Source organism: Streptopelia decaocto, assembly GCF_964273445.1.
Source record: "Streptopelia decaocto genome assembly, chromosome: Z".
Classification (NCBI taxonomy): Eukaryota; Metazoa; Chordata; class Aves; order Columbiformes; family Columbidae; genus Streptopelia; species Streptopelia decaocto.
In genome coordinates, this window is record NC_138657.1 from 81,919,332 (window position 1) to 81,940,964 (window position 21,633).

Here is a 21,633-nt window from a genome sequence, read left to right on the forward strand (position 1 = left end):
GCGCGTGGTGCTCAGCGTGTGGTGCTCAGTGTGGAGCTGCAGCACGTCTGTCAGGCAGCTCCTGGCTCTGGACTCTGCTGCCCAGGCTCTGGCTCTGGGTGGCACTCGGGTGAAATTGCTGAATAAAGCCCCATGTTCTAAGACATCTGAACTTAAAGACTTCTTTTACTTTTCTTTCCCAGCAAAGAGATCCTTCTTCAAGATTAAGATCTTGCAGTGTAACAGACACAGTCGCTGAACAGTCTCAGTTATCCTTGGTAAGCCAAAGCTAAATTCTGTTTCTCTTTGTTTGAACGTTCTGTGGTTCTGACAGTCCCTTTTCTTGGGTCAGTTCTGGTCAGACGTAGATCAATATGGGCAGATGACCACCCCAAATAGTAGTGGGTACCCAGCTAATACCGTCATGCTCAGCAACTAAAATGAGGACCTTCCCGAGACTGGAAACCTTTCTGAGACCGAGAGCACGGTCGCGCTAGCTTTAGTAATCTCACACAGAAATGGAGTTTACTGGGCTCTAGATAGATGGGCAGTGGAGAGACAAACTTCCACGGGGCTTTTCCAGCTGCGAAGGCAGAGGGCGGCAGCGCCATCGGTACTGGGACTGTAGCGGCCACAGGACTCCTCTGTCAGCTCTCTTTTTGTGTCCCGTAAACTGATTCTACTTGGAATATATGAATCTGTACACATGAAAACGGATTGATGTTTGATGTAGTTGCAGTTGAAAGGAGCCTTTTTGTCGCAGGCCTCATACAATAGAACAGAATTGCAGCTGCTGTACTCTTTCAATCTGAGTACTTTAGGTAAGCAGCAGCTTCTGCGGTTTTATTTGAGTACCTTCTTCAAACAGGAAAAGATACAAAGGTATCTTTTAAATATTTATTAAATATTTTAAATATTTAGAAAATATTATTGTTCAAATAATAACTGTGCACACCTTTTGTCTAATTGACAGAAAGTTCCACATATTTTGTCCTCCAACCCAAGTATGAGGATTGCAGAGGCTGTAGAGAGAGTACTTAAAGATTGTGCAAGATACGCGTTTGAATAACACTGTTCAGATCGTCAAAACAATTTAACATATTTTAAAATTATAGTTTTCTTCCAGCATTTTTTCCCCAGTTTTTCATTAGAAATGTATTCCCTATGAATCTACAAAGAGCAGTTTTGTGTGCGATTTGTGTGCGAAGGCGCCGCTCACGGTGTGCCCTGGTGCTGCCCGCGGGGTGCGCAGCGCCCGCGCCGCCAGAGCGCCGCTGTGTGCCCCGGTGCGCTGCCCCCGGGGTGCGCAGCGCCAGAGCGCCGCTGTGTGCCCCGGTGCGCTGCCCGCGGGGTGCGCAGCGCCCGGCACTGTCCGGGCCCTGTGCCGCCAGAGCGCCGCTGTCTGTGCCGCCGGCGCCTCTCCGCCTGGCCGTGGCGAACGCCCGCTCCGGTGGCAGCTGTCCGGAGCAGCGGGGCTGCAGGCATTGCCCTAAAGCAAGGCTGCTCCTGGTCTTAGCCGTACCTGATCCTTACTGAGCTCCTGATCATTCCTCTTGTAGCAGCTCAGTACCCTGCTGTTCGGCACTGTATGAATCCCTACTGAAAGTTCACACGATCAGTTCCTTCTTTGTCATCTGGCTTTCAGTGCACTCATTGATGACCAGAAAGTATCCATTGTGGGTTTAAATACTGTGTTTATGGGTAAAACATGCAAAATTTCCTTAGGGGAAGATCCCGTTACATTTAGAACAACTGTTCAGTGGATACAAGATCTCTTGACACTCATTCCCTTGGTGGTTTTTATGTGAGATTCTGTTCTGGTTATCAGTGATTGATGACTCAGTTTCTTTGCTATTAGCTTAAACATTATTTCCAGCTAATCACTCTCTTTTAATAAATTTGAGTATGATCCCTTACTCTTAAAGATCTGAGAGTAATCTGTGACCTTTGTCACCAAATATACTTAATCTGTATCATTAATTATCATTTAACAGCAGAGTGGTCCATCTAGGAGAGCTCGTTCTTCAACGGTCACAGGTGGTGAGGAGCCAACGGTAATTCCGCTCTTTATCAAGCGCTGTCTCTGAATGAAGTGTGGGAGGAGGTGTACGATAAGGAACTTCTTTCACAAAGCAGCAGTGTGTTAAATGAAATCCAACCATTGAATCAATAGTTACATTTTGTTGTTGTTTCGGATTTTCTCAAAATTCCTGACTTCAGTTGCACTCAAATACTAGCATGCTTTAATGATGGGGATGTGCCCCTGAGCTTTAGTAAAGCTATGCGCTAAGGAAATACCTAATTCTGTAAAACCTGATATCGAAAGAATCAGGGATTAGAGACGTCAAATGAGTATACAGGTAGCTGTGGTTTTGGCTTGCATCTGTCTTCCCTTGCTCTCCGTTAGGCTAATGAGTTTTATTGTTACAGTTGATGTAATCTGAGAGCCGTGGAGGTGCAGTGATGCGCCGGGTGCTCTCAGGCCGCTTCCCGCGGCCCTGCTGCCCTGCGAAGGGCTCGGGGAGCGTCCGGCCGCCCGTGGACGGGCAGCGTCCTCGCTGCCGCCAGCTCTGCCCTCGGCCGCGGGGGCAAGCCCGGCCTGTCCAGTACACGGCTATTTACAAGAGAAAGAAAGCGGTCTCATACTTTGTTTCAGTGCTATTACCTGGATTCCTCATCTGTTTTCCTCTGGTCTCTGTTTCCTATTGTAGTATGTCAACTTGCAATATATATTTTAATGCATTGAGCCAAATATCTAGACATAGATACTGAAAAGCACCTTGCATGTGCCAAGACACTGGCACAAGTATTAATACACGGGCTTCATTAGAGAGCAAAGATACCGTCCTGCAGAGTTCAGCAGTTTCTTCTGTCTGCTGTGAATGACAGAAATCCTGTATCTCTCCAGCTCTTTGTATTGACATCAATTACTTGAGAAGAGTGCCTGTCCTTCATGTTGTGATTTTCTTGTTTGCTTCAGGGCCAGCCAGGTTCCCTGTTCTTCGTCCGTTATTCCAGCAGGTGTTGGCTTCAGAGAAGGGGGCTCCCAGCCTGGAAAGTGACTGAGCTTAGGCAGGATTTCTGTAGAGCGTGTGATCTAAAAACCGTCCCTCCCTGGGCATCCCCCTTGTGAAACTGAGCTTCGGGTGCAGGCAGAGTCCGCGGGAAACCTTCTCTCTAGGCTATTTTTCTTCAAACAGCTTTTCCATTTGTGCTGCAGTGCATGTTTTTGTTTCCTCTACATGTCCCTGAAGAAAACATCCACTTGGTTTAAGCACCAAGTATCTTCCTCATGGAAGTACCCAAGACAACATCAGCAACACACAGTGACATAGTTATTGGGTCGAATAGCAGCATAACTTGTTTAATGACAGTTAGTGCCTTTGGCAACGTTAATGTTGTCCATATATTTTTGTTAGAACAATGTCTTTCCACCACAAGTGGAACTTGTGGTACATGAAGAAGAGCTTATGTCAAATGAAATCAGAAAGCATATTCTTCTGTGTGCTTGTTGTGCTTAAGAATGTTGTGAGTTAACAAGTTCTTTTTTTAAACAAAAGAATGATGAAGTATTTGTTAGCTATTATAAAATAACGATACAGTATCTCTTGGTTGAACAGCCTTCAGTGGCCTATGTCCATACTACGCCAGGCTTACCCTCAGGCTGGGAGGAGAGGAAGGACGCAAAGGGCCGGACTTACTATGTCAATCACAACAATCGCACCACAACGTGGACGCGGCCCATCATGCAGGTATGAAGCTCTTGAAGTGCTTAATTTGAATAGCAAACACATAGTATGTACTGGGTATCGTTCCAGTTGAAGCTGCTCCTCAGAACTCTGAACTGAAAAAGATAAAATCCCAAGCATTGTCGTGACAGCTCAGGACAATCGTAAAAACTGCAGTGATTCGGATTCTCGTGTTACTTCTTTTAGCTGTAGTAAGGGACAGGTTAAGTTGATTGCTACAATGGAAGGAATTTACAAAGAGATACGTGTGAAGTAATAAAAAGAGACAAACAGGATTGAATTTGGAAGTTGTGTTGATCTGTTAGTAGCACTATACATTAGTTGCCCTTCCTGTGGAATTGCAGTGAATGTCTTTAAGAAGGTATATGTAGCGTTTCATAGCACTAATAAAGAATTCCTCCGTTTCATGGCGCGTCCTGACCGGCGCTGGCTGGGTTTGCCCCGAGCAGCTCGCGGAGGACGGCATGGTGGGCTCAGCGGCCAGCAGCAGCAACCACCTGAGCGAACCGCAGATCCGGCGGCCCCGCAGCCTCAGCTCCCCCACCGTGACGCTCTCGGCCCCGCTGGAGGTGAGACGCGCTGCGCTGGCGCTCGGCCGGGCCGTCCCGACGGCGCGCAGCCGCCGCTTTGGTTACGCTTCACAGCCGCCGGTTTAGTTACCCCGCACAGCCGCCGCTTTGGTTACCCCGCACAGCCGCTGCTTTAGTTACACCGCACAGCCGCCGCTTTAGTTACACCGCACAGCCGCCGGTTTAGTTACCCCGCACAGCCGCCGTTTTAGTTACCCCGCACAGCCGCCAGTTTAGTTACGCCGCACAGCCGCCAGTTTAGTTACGCCGCACAGCCGCCGGTTTAGTTACCCCGCACAGCCGCCAGTTTAGTTACCCCGCACAGCCGCCGCTTTAGTTACCCCGCACAGCCGCCAGTTTAGTTACCCCGCACAGCCGCCGGTTTAGTTACGCCGCACAGCCGCCGGTTTAGTTACGCCGCACAGCCGCCGGTTTAGTTACCCCGCACAGCCGCCAGTTTAGTTACCCCGCACAGCCGCCGCTTTAGTTACCCCGCACAGCCGCCAGTTTAGTTACGCCGCACAGCCGCCGGTTTAGTTACGCCGCACAGCCGCCGGTTTAGTTACACCGCACAGCCGCCGGTTTAGTTACCCCGCACAGCCGCCAGTTTAGTTACGCCGCACAGCCGCCAGTTTAGTTACGCCGCACAGCCGCACTTCCCCGCTACCGGTTTGCCTCAGTATGTTTCTGTTTTCTTTAGCAGTTTTCTGTCTGGATCTTTACATTGTACAATGCTATTACTTAACTTTTATGGTCGTTAAATGGAGTATTTTATATGGGATTATTTGCTTGGGTCAGCTAAGACATAATCTGTGTGCACGTCTGAAACAGGCGTCGTGACTCCTTCACGTGCTGGGAGTACATGAAATGGGAGATACTTTGTGAGGCTGAAGCATCACATTTTTAAGGTTGTTCAGGTGTCTGAACTTTCCGTTTCCCAGTGAAGTTAAAAACAAATGCCATAAGTTCAGTTTTTAACCCAAAGGCGCTGGGCAGAGCAGCGGTTTGTGCCTGTGGTCACTCACTTAAAAAAAAGCCCAAAATCTGTAGTTGCAAACCTCTTGTTTGAGGAGCTTGTTTTAAGTTCGTATTTAACTCTGAAGTTATTGTTGAGAAATGCATAGAAAAGTGGGTAACACTACCTCGCATTTAGGATGCTCTTTTGTTGTAAAGTGAGTTCTATTGTACCGTGAAGCACAAAGAAATGCTTTTGTTTTTTCCTTCATAAGCTGAAATATTGACGTGTACAGGGCAGCTGCAGTACAGTGTGTGATCAGCTGTAAATGCCACGGACATTATTGTTGCAGAGGGAAGTGGTAAACACCGTGTCCTTCGCAGCGAAAAGCGCAGTTGCTACAGGGAGCAGACTGTAGCTAAGTAAGGCCCAGGAACTCCATCCCAGCACTTAATTCTAGTGTTAGTTACATCTGGAATGGCAGTGTGTTTTGCTGCGATACCAAGGCTGGGCGCTGTTGAGTGCCGTTTGCCAAAGTGAATCTCTGGTTGTCCCCAGGGTATGAAGGACTCCCCGGCGCGCAGGACGGTGAAGGACACGCTTTCCAACCCCCAGTCCCCGCAGCCCTCGCCCTACAACTCCCCGAAGCCGCAGCACAAGGTGGCGCAGAGCTTCCTGCCCCCGGGCTGGGAGATGCGCATCGCGCCCAACGGCCGGCCCTTCTTCATCGACCACAACACCAAGACCACCACGTGGGTAAGAGTCGTTCTGGAGGATGGATTTTCAATCACTTGCCGTCTTCTAAAGGTTTCTGTCTTCGCTTTCCTGCCTATATACCCGCCCTTCTATGGTGCCATTTGTCTTGTCTTTAAGGGGGCTTTGGCAGCCCAGCTTTTCATACAGCTGCAGTGGGAATCTCCCCGAATCGTCCATGCAGTCACGTACAGCAGCAAAAGATTCGAGTAGCCAGTTCTAGGACGTGACTTGAGAGCTGCCTTTGCTGCTCAGAGAACTTACTTGTTACTGCCAGCTCAGATTTTGGTGCATTTGTGCATCATATACCATGCAATAGTGGTTTGCATTTTGTAATTGACCCTTTTGATACATGACGCATTATTGCATACAAGCACTGTCCTTCAGACTCCCCAAATTTGGGGTTTAGAGGCACAGAGTGCAATGGAGATGTGTATTGTTGTTTAGTTTGAGACTGTCCATAGTTGTGTTGTATTTCACTGTGATTAGCACTGCCTTTTTGTTAGCGTAACGTGTGTTCATCTTCTTCAGTTAACGGGATGCATTTCATTATTTGTTTTATGTCACGAGAATCCATTTTTCAATAATTCTGCAACTCGGGTCAACAAGTTGAATAAATAAAATTCCACTAGGAAAACATGTCACGGACGACCCAACATTTCACATCACCATTGAAATAGGAGTTGCCCTTTAATTAGTCAGGCATCGTTCAGATTGCCAGTGACCACTGTTAGCGTGACAGATCTTTACCGGTGGTTCTCAGTGGTGTTCCCGGTACACGTGGCTAACCTACCTGTGTGCAAATCTCTAGGTTTGTCTTCTGAGACCAGTTTTACTTGCCCCCTTTTCCTTCATTTGGGCATTGGTGTAATAAAACCTGTGCATTAAAAAAAATATAAGAAGCTCATTTTCATCCTTTTAGAGCCTTTTTGTGATAGGATGCCTTATTTCTTTTACGTTTTAAAGAGTCAAAAGTGTGCATATGTACCAAAATGCCACTGACGGGAGTGCTGCATGCGTAAGAAGCGGCTGATTGTTGCAGCTGTCTCTGACCAGAGCACAGCCGGTGGGGTCAGAGTCCTGCAGCACGCTCTGTAACTGCCCGCCTTTGAAAATCACGTCGGTGCATGGATCCTGATGAAACATGTGACACAGCCAAATACTCAGTGTTCTGTCACTTGTGTGCATTTTGGTTTATATGTTTTATTCTCAAAAAAGGGAAAAGGAATAAAAGAGTAACTGTAATGTAGCAAGATTTCTTTTCTAGATAACTGTGTGTTTGACTTAGTATGTAACTCTTAACTTGATCTGTTGGATTTACAGTTCCATATTCTGTTACAGGAGGATCCACGGCTGAAATTTCCAGTGCATTTGAGAACAAAAGCATCTTTGAACCCTAATGATTTAGGCCCTCTTCCTGTAAGTGGCGATGTGTATGTATTTTCCTGTATACCTGCTGTCGTATGTGATGTGATGTGTTGTTGCAGTCAGATGCGCGTGTGGACACGCCGTTGGCGTCCTGGTTTTCTGGAGGCGCTGGGCCGTGGTTCCGGTGGCGCAGAAAGCCGTGCTGTGCCGTGTGAAGCACTCAGGCTCTTTGAAAGCAGCCCCTGCTGTTTCTGAAGTTACTGCGTTTTCTTGGCTTGTCTGAAGCTTTGAGCTTTGAAGAAACTGACTTTGTTTTTGTCTCCATGTGATTTCCGATAGTTGCCTGTTGCTGGAGCAAAGCTCTGTTAATGTACCAGCATATTTTGGCATTCAGAAATCTAAATATATTCTGATTTTCAATGAAGCTTCCATATTCCACAGAGAAAGTTCCCATTTTAATGTCAGAAGTTTTGTCACACTGCAGTATAATACTGATTTACAGGCTTTGCTTTGGTTTTAAACAACTGCATCCTCAACGGCAGAGAGTAGTCAGTGAATGTGAATGCTTCTTCTAAACGGATTTTTATGCTGTAGTGTTAATTCAGCTCATTGCTTCATACATACATACATTGCTTCATACATACATACATACATACATACATACTTTCATAAGCATACTTTTGAGATCAAAATTGCCGTTGCAATTGTACTCGCAGCTCTGGCAACCGTATTGAGAAGGAGCCCCTGCTGGGGGCAGCAGCGCCGGTGCTCAGCTGCGCCAGCCGGCCCGTCTGCCCAGGCCCAGGCCGCGTCCTGCCCCAGCACACCCCACCTTACATGAGTTTAGTGTCAAACAGTTACAATAACGAGCCTTCAGTCCGACTTGTTGTAACTGAGCGGGGTTACAGCTCACTCAGCTGAACCGCAGCCCAAGGGTGGTGACAAGTGCTGCCCGTGGGGAGGGGACATAACCTCTGTTGTCGTCCTAAAATCTCACTGCCCTTGGCATGATTAGAAAAAGAATTGCCTTGTATGTAAGTCAAGCTAGGCCGTTTGTCAGGCCCGGTGTCCTGAGTCACTGATTAGATCAAGAACTATGCAAGTTCAAAGTGTTTATTCCTGGTCACAACGCCGCAGTAATGCAGTTTGTCTCTGAGCAAACGGCTGTGGAAGCAGCTGTTCTGCAATTTCCCAGACACCTCGGGCATGCACTGATCTTCAAGGACACGTTGCTAGACTGGACAGCGCTGGTATAATGACAGCGTGACGTTTGTTCTCCATTCTGTAATCATGGGGACGATGACAAAGGGGAATGGGTGAAAAGGGGAGAACTGAGGACTAGGTTAGGCATTCTTGTCCCGCTATAATGGCTTATATATTTACACTAAATAACCTGCATGTGTTTCGGAAGTAGAAGCAGAAACTCTCAAACCTGATCAGTGATGGACAGTGTGTTCTTTGTGATCCTTTCCTCATAGCAGGAAATGGGTATAAACTGTGATGCAAGAAGCTTTAAAAGCGCTGTTCTGTGCTGGATACAGTTGCCTGTATAAACAGCCAGTTCTTTGAGTCTTGCTCGATTTTTGTCCTTGGCGTAATGCATCTGTGCTCATTTGGTGTTTGGACTCCAAGGAACCATTCAATAAGTGCGGATAACGTATTGCTTCCAGCTGGGTGAGACTGGTAATATTTCACTTGTTTTCTCTCTCTGTTTTTTGTTTCCCAATTCCAGCCTGGTTGGGAGGAAAGGATACATTTGGATGGAAGAACATTTTACATAGACCATAGTAAGTAAGCACCCAGGTTCTACAGCAAATAGACAAAGGGAGGTAATCAATATTGAAGTGAAAGCTTTATGATTTTACTCTTCATTTAGGAAGCCAGGTGTTGATATGTGGAGACATTGATACCAGAGACTTAGTGCCCTCATACGGTACTGTATATTCACCGAAAGCTTGCTTTTAATTGGCTCATCAAGCTTTGTCCCTCTCTGACTTGTGAAGCATTAACATTCTTCTTTGTGGTTTCCTTTGTTCTTGTTGATATTTTGGATTCGTTGTTGCTGTTGTTGATGATCCCATGGCTTATTCACACTTAATAAATTAAAATGTACACTAGGAATAGAAAATAAGATGAGAAAAGATCCTGTAGCCACAACTCCCCGTGGAGGCCGTGCAGAAATGAGCCCCGGTGAGAACTCTCCCCTCTGTGTTCAGGAGTCTTGTGGCTGTGCTGATTCTGATCTTATTTCCTATTGCAGCATGTTAAACTGCACCCAGCCCATTCCTCTGGTTGAGTTCTGTTAGTGGAGTTCTAGTGTAAGTGATGTTTCATTGTAACCTGTCTTATTGCAGTATCCCAGAGCTACTGTGTGAGTTTTGTTGTTGTTTGGAAACAAAGCAGCCCAGAAAAGTGTCCTCTCTTTCTTTTCTAAGACTTCAGCTGGACTTTCTAATGAGATATTTCTGCTGATGGCGTGATCCTCCCAGCAACAGCTGGCTCACGAGCCGTTGGAAGAGGGTGTCTGTGCTACACGAAACCTAGAGAATTCAAATCCATAACTATTTGTCAGTATCATGGTTTTCCTTCAGTATCAGTAGCACCGACTTCTGTGCTTATCGGTAGTTGCATATATGATACTATTAAGTCATTACTAAAAGACCGTCTCTAAAGTAATACGAATTTTTAAATGGCACAAATAGTTTTTTAAAAAACTTGGAAATACTAACCTTGTCAAGCACAAAATCAACGGCTTTCAAATGTCAGTGCAGAATTAGTCTTTATACTTCTAGAATTGTTTCTTTGCAACAGATATCTGAAAACTCAACTGTGGCAAATGACTATGAACTGCGGCCACTGAGGAGCCGCAGGGTAAACCTGTGCTGTTTACAGCAGCGCTGAGCGCTGAGCCCGCCAGGCTCCTGGGAGCGCTGGTACCGTGGTCCTCTGCGTCTGAGGAGCGTGTGGTAGTCTCTAAAGGTCAGCGGACTGCTAAAGTTGCACAGTAATCAGAATTCCCCACATAGTTTATAATTGCTATAAAACTAAATGTATTTGTGTCTGAAATTTCTCTCTGGTCCTGTTTTTGATCTCAGTTTTTTTAGCTTTTTAGATCATTTCTCCACAGTTTTGAGGGGGTTTGAAAATGCAGCTTGTTTCCAGAAAATCCCCCTTCAGTCCCAACTGCTGCCACAGCACCGGGCTTGCAGGCGGCCTGCGGAGCAGCGGCCGTGCCAGTGCCGCGCGGTGGTGATGGTGCCATGCAGTGGTGATGGTGCCATGCAGTGGTGCCGGTGCCGCACAGTGGTGCCAGTGCCGCGCGGAGGTGATGGTGCCACGCAGTGGTGATGGTGCCACGCAGTGGTGATGGTGCCATGCAGTGGTGCCGGTGCCCCGCAGTGGTGCCAGTGCCACGCGGAGGTGATGGTGCCGCGCGGTGGTGATGGTGCCATGCAGTGGTGCCAGTGCCGCGCGGTGGTGATGGTGCCATGCAGTGGTGATGGTGCCATGCAGTGGTGATGGTGCCGCGCGGTGGTGATGGTGCCCCGCGGTGGTGATGGTGTCATGTGGTGATGCCAGTGCTGTGCCAGCAGAGCCGGTGCAGCTGCGGTGACAGCGTGTGCTCCGCAGACGGCACCGCTGCTTGGCCGTTTGCCTCAAGCACTCTCGGGAGCAGCTTCTGTTTCCCGCAGGGAGCAGGAAGCGCGGTGGCGTGTCAGCCTGTTTCCCGCAGGGAGCAGGAAGCGCGGTGGCGTGTCAGCCTGTTTCCCGCAGTGAGCAGGAAGCGCGGTGGCGTGTCAGCCTGTTTCCCGCGGTGAGCAGGAAGCGCGGTGGCGTGTCAGCCTGTTTCCCGCAGTGAGCAGGAAGGAAGCGCGGTGGCGTGTCAGCCTGTTTCCCGCAGTGAGCAGGAAGCGCGGTGGCGTGTCAGCCTGTTTCCCGCGGTGAGCAGGAAGTGCAGTGGCGTGTCAGCCTGTTTCCCGCAGTGAGCAGGAAGCGCGGTGGCGTGTCAGCCTGTTTCCCGCGGTGAGCAGGAAGCGCGGTGGCGTGTCAGCCTGTTTCCTGCAGTGAGCAGGAAGCGCGGTGGCGTTTCTGGTGAGGGTTTGCGGCAGAGCTGCTGGCTCCGGGTCGGTGTGGTGCGGTGGGCTGTGCTCAGCGCCAGCGCGGCTCCCGGTGCCGCTGCTGTGATAAACTGGCCGTCGTTTCAGTCGTGCTCTGCGGAGCCATTGGGTGACATGCTACAAATGTGGTGTGTTCCACTGCTAGAACACAGTGTGAATGTTGCAGGTGTTGGCAGATCCAGCTGCTGTTAATGTCCTGCTTCCCCAGATATGTTTTGTGATTCTGCATAATTACCCAATACCCTGGTCCTATTTTTGAAGGGCTTTTCTCATCCCTGAGGAAATGCAATCAGCACAGAAACTTCTCTTGTGGAGCAGCACGAGCTGCTATTAAGTACGCCATATAAACTAGCAAAGCAAAGTACCATTCAAATAATGTAGGTATTACTTGTAACATGAGAGCCTGAAATACAGCATTTTTCAGATTGTACCTGTAAACAGCTTGGATTTCTTCAGCAGTCAGCCTCTAACAAAAAAGTCCCTAGCTCTCCACAGTTGGTCCTTAGCTGACTAAGTCAGCATTATTTTCCCTCCACGAATAAAATAGTATTTTCTGTCCTTAGGAGTGTTCATATACTTCTGTGCTTCCTAGGAGCCTGCTGGGAAAATATGATGTGGCTGTTGGAAGGTATTGTGATGGGAAACACAAAGGTTTTCCGGCCGTATCGAGAGCAGTTCCCGGGGGTTCACAGGCAGAGGGATGGACATATTAAATGGGTTCCCCTCAAAGTCTGTCTTGAATCCGCCATCTTTCAGTATATTCACTAACGATTGGACTGATGAGTTAGGGGGAATGTCGTCCTTAGTTCAGCAGACGCCAGCAGTGCGGGAGGGGCAGCGGCGCTCGCTGGACGGGACTCGGGTCAGTGTGGCGCCTGGCTGCGGTAGGGCGGGCGGTGCGGGTGGCAGTGTTGGACGGGGCGGGAATCGCTAGCACAGTGTTCTGTTGAAAACACCGTGAAAAATACCGCCAGCTGAACACGAGTGACCTCATCGGTGAGGTATCGGGAGGAGCTGAAGTGGTCTCTGGTGTCCTGGTCTAGCGTGGGGCTCTGAGCTCAGGGCAGTGCTGAGCTCGGGGGCAGGGAACCCCGGCGGACCTGGAGCCCGTTCACGAGGAAAGCAGAGTGGTGTTTGTGTGAAGACTCGAGAGGGAGGGCAGATGTGAGGAAAGCAGAGTGGTGTTTGTGTGAAGACTCGAGAGCGAGGGCAGATGTTCAGAAGTGTGGTGCACAAGAAGGGATTGGCTAAGGCAGGATGGCGAGCTGCGGTCCCGGGGCGGCTCAGCCTGGGCCCGGCTCGTTGCCTGAGCGTCTCCGACACCATGTTCCTGCGATCCTCTGGCAGAGACGTGTCGGTAACGTCCCGCACGCTTCACTATGCGGGGCCATAGGAAGAACTGAGAAGCCTGCAAGCACTTGCAGTGCTGTTGTGTCTGATTCCATAGGATAGCACCATGGTTTGTGGTGGTCATTTTCAAGTAGGTGTAAAAAAATGAGTTGGTTTAAAACCAGTAAACTCGGTAGAAATAAATTTGACTAAACAGGTTGAAGTGAGATGAAAGGGCCAAATGAGGCATTAGGCTCCTGTGGCTCCGGTCCGTGGTTTCTGGGGCTGCCAGTCTGACAACCTTCCTCCATAGTGTCAGCAACCACAAATAGGCTTAAAATAGTGTTGTAATACTAAATTAATGGATAGATCCCATTTCTTGAAATGTGCTCGTGATCCTTTTGGGTTTTCTTCAGTCAACATTTAATGAATGTCACCTTTCAAATCCCAGTCCTTTTAAACACCAGCTTGGGGTGCTCAAAACGTAAAGGTCTTTTCCAACCGTAGGAATATGGCAAACACCAGTGGTTTAATATAAGCGGGTTGGGTTCTTTTTTATCTGTAGTAGCTATAAAAACCATTTTATTGAAACGTAGTGTGTTTGTTCCAAAACGTAGCAGTTGCGACACTTAGAACCTGGCCTGCTCTCTTAACCGACGGCTCCTGAGTCCAGGCGGCGCGTGTGCCCACAGGCGTCGGCGCTGCCGCTGCGCGCAGGGGGGCGACCGACACCACCAGCGCAGGGCGCCCAGTTTGGCTGTTGGAGCATTGTCTCGTTGTTGCAACATCATCGTGTTGTTGTTCTGTTGTGTTCAGGATCCCGTGAGGAGCCGTTGGCTGCAGGCAGGGACAGTGTCACCGTGCTCCTGTGTGACCCCACGAACCACCTCCTGCTGCTCTTAGAAAAGAGCGGGATTCTGTCACATGCTCCCAAAATTGTCTTTGCTCAAAGCCGAATCATCTCTTACGCTCTAACTGTAGAATTTCACCTCCCTTAATGGTCCTATAACCTTTTCATTAGGTTTCAAAAGTGTCTAGGACTCTTTTTTAAGAGATGTTATTCCCTCCAAATTCAAATACAGACTGTCTTTCAAAAGTCTTACATTTTGGCTATCTTGATGTAAAAATTAAAACAGACTTGGTCTGTCATTTGACACAGTTTTTGGGTTCCTTTACCTCTCAGGCATGAATCTGTGTATTTCTGTGTGAGTTGAGTCCGAGACCATGTTCACCTAGAACGTGTTTGCTCCTACAGACGTGGAAATAAAAGCAGTGTCAATACAGTGGATTCGGTTCTAGTTTTGCATTTTTGAGTGGTTTTGACCACGCAGTGTGGTGAGTGCAGCCTCTGCTAGCCCTGAAACACCAGGTTGTGGACGTGGTAGGGAAAACAGTTGCAGGGAGAAGAAAACAACAGAGATTCACAGTGCGGCAACAGAGAAGTAATGATATAATGTCCTTTGTTATTTACAGATAATAAAATCACCCAGTGGGAAGACCCCAGGCTGCAGAACCCGGCCATTACCGGCCCCGTAAGTACGCGGCGGGTGTCGCTGCGCCGCTGGGGGCGCCGGCGGGAGCGGGACCCCGGCTCGGCTTTAGGGTCAAACCGCCAAAACAACAGAGCTTGAAACCTTTTGTGCCGTTTTGCGGCACTCTGAGCCATCAGACTCCCAGCCCCTGAGATTGAGGTGTTTCCAGGTGCTGACAACACCTTTTCATTTGGGGTACATCCTCGGGATTTTTAAGGGTCTCAGGACACAGCAGCTGAACTACCGCATGGTGTAATTGCAGTTTTTCTTGTTTATGAATAAGAGTAATAATAATCACGTGTTTGAACATGGCTGCTTTTGGAGTGATTTCCCCATTTATCATGCACTTAATGCCTGAGATACTAATATACAGTATGCTGTCCAAATTCTTCATGCTTGTTTTCCCAGAAATGTTAAGCATACCTCAGAAAGGCTATCTGGGAAATTTTATTTCAAGATAATAAGGGTCAATCATGATCCCATTAAGTAAATAACAGTTATTTGGATCAAATCCTTTTTACAGCCACAAAAGCATTAAAGATTCATCCTAATGCTTTTAATAGTATTTTGGGTGCCATGGCAATCACAAAGAACTACTTAAATTGCATTTTGCATTGCATTTAAACAGTGGAAGCATGTTGAAAGATTATTTAATGGCTGTAGTAAAATCATATTATCATCAGACTAATATGATTTAGTATTTAACAAAAACATTCACGTCTCATCATCCACAAGAGCAAAGGGACGTAGGATCCGTGCCCCTGCCGGAGTCCCTGCGGCCGGAGCGGCCCGCGCCCCCCGCCCCGGCGGCACCGGCGGCGCTGGCGCTGGGGAGCGGAGCGGCGCCCGCGTCCCGCGCGCTCCGGGCCCCGCAGCCGGTGGTTCAGCCGGCTGCTTCGCCGCCGCCCTGCGGCTGGGGGGAGCGCTGGAGCCAGGCAGCCAGCGGGGCGCCTGGGAAACAGCCAGCAACTCCAGGAAGCCCTTCTATTTCCCTCTCTCTTTTTCGCAGCTCTTTCAAACCCTGATTGAATTAATGTTGTGTGGGGTGTCAAAAATAGAGAATTGAGGTTTCTTAATTCTCAAAACAGTTTCAAACAAGTGGCAGAGAATTCAGGAGTTGTACTTGAAGCAGTTGACTTGTTAGAGCACCTGTCACCGTGCCGTTGCTCTCCAGCGGCGCCGTGCCTGCTGTCCTGCGCTCCTTGGGTCAAACGGCAGGTGTTGCAGTGTCGTGGCTTTGATGGAGCCCCTTAGCTTGGTCTTAGGTTTATTTGCAAACTTTTTTGGTTTTGTGTCTTTTGAGTAGCGTTTAACCGTGCCCAGCACTTGGAGCGGTGCGAATGCCTGCTCTGTGCTAACACTCGGCATTTCTAGAGTTTGGTACAACCGTGCCCAGCACTTGGAGCGGTGCGAATGCCTGCTCTGTGCTAACACTCGGCATTTCTAGAGTTCGGTATTATGTGGCATGCTTGGTATTTTTTAATGAGACACATGGATGGCACCGATCCATCCCAACTCTGTGTGTGTGTGTGTTAAAACTGTGTTTGCTCTTTTCTGTTCCTAAAAGAAGAAAAGAACCGAGGATGAGCAGTTGATAAACAGAACTGGGTTGAAAGTTTTCACACCTTTTAGCACAAAATACACACTGGGAAGTGGGGGAATTTTTGCCACTGTTCTTCATGCATGGCGGGTTTTTATCAGGCGACTTGCGGCATGCGTGGGCAGATAGCATGCCTTTAAATGGGCTGTATGTTTAGATGTTGTTGGAATGGCACACTGCTCAATGGCTGGGATAACCTGTATGTGCGATCCTCTCTCCACTAGGCAGTCCCGTATTCCAGGGAGTTCAAACAGAAATACGACTATTTCCGGAAGAAGTTAAAGAAGCCGGTGAGTGGGGCGGGAGCGGTGCCTGCGGCCGGGCTGGCAGCGCAGCGCCGCTGCTCCGGGCTGACAGCGCAGCGCCACTGCTCCGGGCTAGCGGCGCAGCACCGCTGCTCCGGGCTGGCAGCGCAGCGCCGCTGCTCCGGGCTGACAGCGCAGCGCCGCTGCTCCGGGCTGGCAGCGCAGCACCGCTGCTCCGGGCTGACAGCGCAGCACCGCTGCTCCGGGCTGGCAGCGCAGCACCTCTGCTCCGGGCTGGCAGCGCAGCACCGCTGCTCCGGGCTGGCAGCGCAGCGCCTCTGCTCCGGGCTGGCAGCGCAGCACCGCTGCTCCGGGCTGGCAGCGCAGCGCCGCTGCTCCGGGCTGGCAGCGCAGCACCTCTGCTCCGGGCTGGCAGCGCAGCGCCGCTGCTCCGGGCTGGCAGCGCAGCACCTCTGCTCCGGGCTGGCAGCGCAGCGCCGCTGCTCCGGGCTGGCAGCGCAGCACCTCTGCTCCGGGCTGGCAGCGCAGCGCCGCTGCTCCGGGCTGTGCTGCGCCTGGAGGGGCTGAGGCGGAACCAAGAAAATGAAGAGGTTGAATTTGATTGATTCATTAACAAAAGCGTTTACAAATCTTTAACAACTCCCATTTTTCTGTATGAGTGCAAAATTAAAGTGATGAGGCAGCAAGGAGGTCGCAATGATTCCCTGGTTCCCGTTGCAGCCGAGGTTAATCGTTAGGGTAGTTTACAAGCCTTTAGGTTGAAAATAGGCTTGAGGATTGGTATTGGTCCTTGGGGCCATGGAGAGCAGAGCTGGAGCACGTCGGCAGAGCGGCGCCCACGCTGGTGCCGCGGCTGCACCTGCTTCCGCGGTTCCTGTTCGGGGAAGAAGCGTTTTCAGGAGCACCTTTAACGTAAAGAGCACTCGGCATTAGCTCGGATATGATAGTGGCTCATAATTAACCGTCAACGGCCTCGGCAACGCCAGCTCTGATCTGGAGCAGGACTTGCCCATGCCGTTACTTTTCTTGTTTTCATTGCTCTGTCAAATACCAGAGAAATCTCTGGACCACACTGGTTCACCGTGTGCTGTCAGCCTGAGACTGAAAGGGCTGGGAAACAAAAACAAGGGGAAACTGTATAGACCAGATGCATCATCTGTCATCATCTGTTACCGCTGGTCACTAATTTGCTGGAATGCTTGTTTATTGAAACCAACAAGTGTAATATAATCTCCTTTCACGTAGGCTGATATACCAAACAGATTTGAGATGAAGCTACACAGAAATAACATTTTTGAGGAGTCGTACAGAAGAATCATGTCCGTGAAGAGGCCCGACGTCCTGAAAGCCAGGCTCTGGATCGAATTCGAGTCGGAGAAAGGCCTTGACTACGGCGGGGTGGCCAGAGAGTGGTTTTTCCTCTTGTCCAAGGAGATGTTCAACCCATATTACGGTCTCTTTGAATATTCAGCAACGTAAGTGTTCATTAAAATATTTCTATTCCTAAGGGGTGTGCATTAGATTTTGCACAAGAGGCAAAGTTACACCAGCAGGTGGTTAGATGAGTATGTGCTTTTCCAAGAACCTTCCACACTGTTCCTGAGATGCCATGAAACATTTGGGTTCTCAGGACGGTGAGAGGAGCAGGAGGCGCTTTCTGCCCTCCCGTCCGGCCAGAACGACAGTGCCGATGTGTAACAGCAGCAAACAGCTTCTTGGTCACAGTCCAGCAGTTCCGCAGCAGTGGCCTTGCCTAAGTGTAAGTCTGGTTTTGTCCAGTTTCCAAACCTCTGGGCAATCCGTGAGTACAGATGAGAGCGAGTCTCAGCGCCTGTGCTGTGTGCGCTGGCGTGGGTCAGGTGCCGTGCTCGGCTGCAGGCAGGGTGCTTGCTTAGCTGCAGGAGGCAGTTTTGCTGTTTGATGTCAACATCAAGCTCTCTCCTTCCTCTGATAAGCGCTGATGAAGCAGATGAACAGAGGCTGCATAATGTGTCTCAGAAAGGACGTTCTGCTGCTGAGGGACACAAGTGACCGGCGCTGATAGCTCAGAACGCCTGCCTGTTAATGGCGTTTGCTGCACACACGCCTGTTTTCAAATATTGAGACTTAGGGGATATAGGTCACTGTAAATATTTTAAAAGTTATTTCATTTTGGGTCCGGAAACTTAACGAGATATTTTAAGAAATACTGGGGGGTGGGGGGAGGGAACAACGATGACAACAAAAAGCTTTATAAACCTGGTATCTTTCTTCAGGACCCTGGAGGTTAAGATATTGCAGAGCTGTTCTCTAGTACCTGCAGTTGAAGGTGCTGGTAGGAAAGCGTTCTTTGGCCTGACAGCTGGACCGTGAGGAAATGACATTGTTACACTGCAAAGAGCACGAAATGGCCCCAAGCTCCCATTCCTTCTGAACATAATCTGAATAGCTGGGTATTTAAAGACGCAGTTACTAGGATTTGTTTTTCTTTCTCCACCAAGGGACAACTACACTCTCCAGATTAATCCTAATTCAGGCCTTTGTAATGAAGATCACCTGTCGTATTTCACCTTCATTGGCCGCGTTGCTGGGCTGGCCGTGTATCACGGGAAGCTGCTGGATGGTGAGTGATGGCACTGGGTGGCAATGCTGCCGTCACCGGGGTTTGTTACAGGAAGGCAATCACTTCCATGGTGGTTCGCTTTGGGGTGTGGTGTTTCTGGGAGAAGGTCTGAGAGGAAGCAGTGGAACTGCAGCTCTTGGAACCTGCGTTCCTGAGGGGAGCATCTACAACAAATGCGTTTCGGATACAGTTTTGCTCCTTTGAGCCAGCATTGCTGAACGACCACATCCCTAAAGGCCAGTGGCTGGGCTCCCCTGCAGCCGGCGCCCGCGGGGGCAGCGCAGCACACCCGCTGGATGAGACAATATTCTTTCTGCCAGACTTGAAATCCCACAATAAACAAACAAGCAAACGTCAGAAACTTCTTCTAGCATGTCCTTTGAGAGAAGAATGGCAATTTGAGCTGGGTTAGAGTACCTTGGGCTCAGTTCCCTGGCTTTCGTGTCCCTCCCTCATCAGCATTAGTGTCTAATGGCACATGGTCATTAATGGCATCGTTCTTGTAATTGAAAAATGGGACTTTGTGTGGTGCTGCGTCCAGCTGAGTGCGGCGCTGGGCTGGGCGGTGTCCCCCTGGCTCCGGGGTGCGGTCCGGGACGCTCTGCCCTCTCTTGCAGGCTTCTTCATCCGGCCCTTCTACAAGATGATGCTGGGCAAGCCCATCACGCTGAAGGACATGGAGTCGGTGGTAAGGGCCGCGCTCCCGGCGCAGCGCTGCGCCGCTCCCCACCCCGGCGCCCCGGAAATCCGGGGCTTCTGGCGCTCTTGCTTGGAAATATTTAGTGATAGTAACATCTTTTTCGTCCTTTCCTTTTTTCCTTGGGTCAGTTTTAAATTATGGACCTAACACATGAAGATGTATTCTAAGAAATTAGAGGGGTCTTTTATTCAGCAAACTTCAAGGCTTTTAATAACAGCAACACAGTCAGTTATTGTATAGTGTATTCTCACTGTAATGGTGTGATATATATTAGCAAATTGTGTTGAAAAGAAGGTACAGTTTTATCAAGAAGACATTTTCTAACCAATCATTTGAGACCACCATATACATCTTTACCTAATAAGATATGTAGAGTCAGTTTATTGAGTTGTGTAATGGTGCAATGACAAGTCAATTAAGAAAAATACATATGAGTAAAGTAATCCATCTTACCCTGCTTTAGGGTAGCCGTGAAAATACATGAGTCTCACCTTTCCAACCCTTAGGGAATTCTGGTTTAAGATGTTTATATGTTCAATTTAAAGTACACATTTAATGTTCATGGATTTTGCATGTTTGTGTAAAATCTGCTGTAGGACAGCGAATACTACAACTCTTTGAAGTGGATTCTGGAAAATGACCCCACAGAGCTGGATCTCATGTTTGCATAGATGAGGAAAACTTCGGACAGGTATATCTATCTTCCCTTCTCCTCTTCTTCCCTTCTCCTCTTCTTCCCTTATCCACTCTTCCCTTCTCCTCTCTCCTTTCTTCCCTTCTCCTCTTCTTCCCTCTCCTCTTCCTCCCTTCTCCTCTTCCTCCGTTCTCCTCTCTTCCCTTCTCCTCTCTTCCTCTCCTCTACTTCCATCTTCCTCTTCCCTCCTCTTCTTCCCTTCTCCTCTTCTCTTCTCCTCTCTTCCCTTCTCCTCTTCTTCCCTTCTCCTCTTCTTCCCTTCTCCTCTTCTTCCCTTCTCCTCTTCTTCCCTTCTCCTCTTCTTCCATTTTCCACTTCCCTTCTTCTCCTCTTTTTCCCTTCTTCTCCTCTTCTTCCCTTCTCCTCTCTTCCCTTCTCCTCTTCTTCCCTTCTCCTCTTCTTCCCTTCTCCTCTTCCTCCCTTCTCCTCTTCCTCCCTTCTCCTCTTCTTCCCTTCTCCTCTTCCTCCCTTCTCCTCTTCCTCCCTTCTCCTCTCTTCCCTTCTCCTCTCTTCCCTTCTCCTCTTCTTCCCTTCTCCTCTTCTTCCCTTCTCCTCTTCTGCCCTTCTCCTCTTCTTCCATTTTCCACTTCCCTTCTTCTCCTCTTCTTCCTTCTCCTCTCTTCCCTTCTCCTCTCTTCCCTTCTCCTCTTCTTCCCTTCTCCTCTTCCTCCCTTCTCCTCTTCTTCCCTTCTCCTCTTCCTCCCTTCTCCTCTTCCTCCCTTCTCCTCTTCCTCCCTTCTCCTCTTCCTCCCTTCTCCTCTTCCTCCGTTCTCCTCTCTTCCCTTCTCCTCTCTTCCCTTCTCCTCTCTTCCCTTCTCCTCTCTTCCCTTCTCCTCTTCTTCCATCTTCCTCTTCCTTCTTCTCCTCTTCTTCCCTTCTTCTCCTCTTCTTCCCTTCTCCTCTTCTTCCCTTCTCCTCTTCTTCCATTTTCCTCTTCCCTTCTTCTCCTCTTCTTCCCTTCTTCTCCTCTTCTTCCCTTCTCCTCTTCTTCCCTTCTCCTCTCTTCCCTTCTCCTCGCTTCCCTTCTCCTCTTCCTCCCTTCTCCTCTTCCCCTCCCTTCTCCTCTTCCTCCCTTCTCCTCTTCCTCCCTTCTCCTCTTCCTCCCTTCTCCTCTTCTTCCCTTCTCCTCTTCTTCCCTTCTCCTCTTCTTCCCTTCTCCTCTTCTTCCTTTTCCTCTTCCCTTCTTCTCCTCTTCTTCCCTTCTCCTCTCTTCCCTTCTCCTCTTCCTCCCTTCTCCTCTTCTTCCCTTCTCCTCTTCCTCCCTTCTCCTCTTCCTCCCTTCTCCTCTTCCTCCCTTCTCCTCTTCCTCCCTTCTCCTCTTCCTCCCTTCTCCTCTCTTCCCTTCTCCTCTTCCTCCCTTCTCCTCTTCCTCCCTTCTCCTCTTCCTCCCTTCTCCTCTCTTCCCTTCTCCTCTTCCTC

General features: G+C 49.2%; 1 protein-coding gene across 1 annotated transcript in view; it reads left to right on the plus strand.

The window, feature by feature from the left end:
- NEDD4L (NEDD4 like E3 ubiquitin protein ligase) overlaps window positions 1–21,633 on the plus strand; it is a 116,010-nt gene that overhangs the window by 87,931 nt on the left and 6,446 nt on the right. The window contains 14 exon segments of the mRNA XM_082075043.1: window positions 183–257; window positions 1,974–2,033; window positions 3,600–3,731; window positions 4,178–4,297; window positions 5,811–6,008; window positions 7,347–7,424; window positions 9,106–9,160; window positions 14,294–14,352; window positions 16,177–16,242; window positions 17,464–17,693; window positions 18,699–18,820; window positions 19,438–19,508; window positions 20,117–20,180; window positions 20,183–20,211. Of these exon segments, the coding sequence (XP_081931169.1) occupies window positions 183–257; window positions 1,974–2,033; window positions 3,600–3,731; window positions 4,178–4,297; window positions 5,811–6,008; window positions 7,347–7,424; window positions 9,106–9,160; window positions 14,294–14,352; window positions 16,177–16,242; window positions 17,464–17,693; window positions 18,699–18,820; window positions 19,438–19,508; window positions 20,117–20,180; window positions 20,183–20,211 (1,359 nt within the window).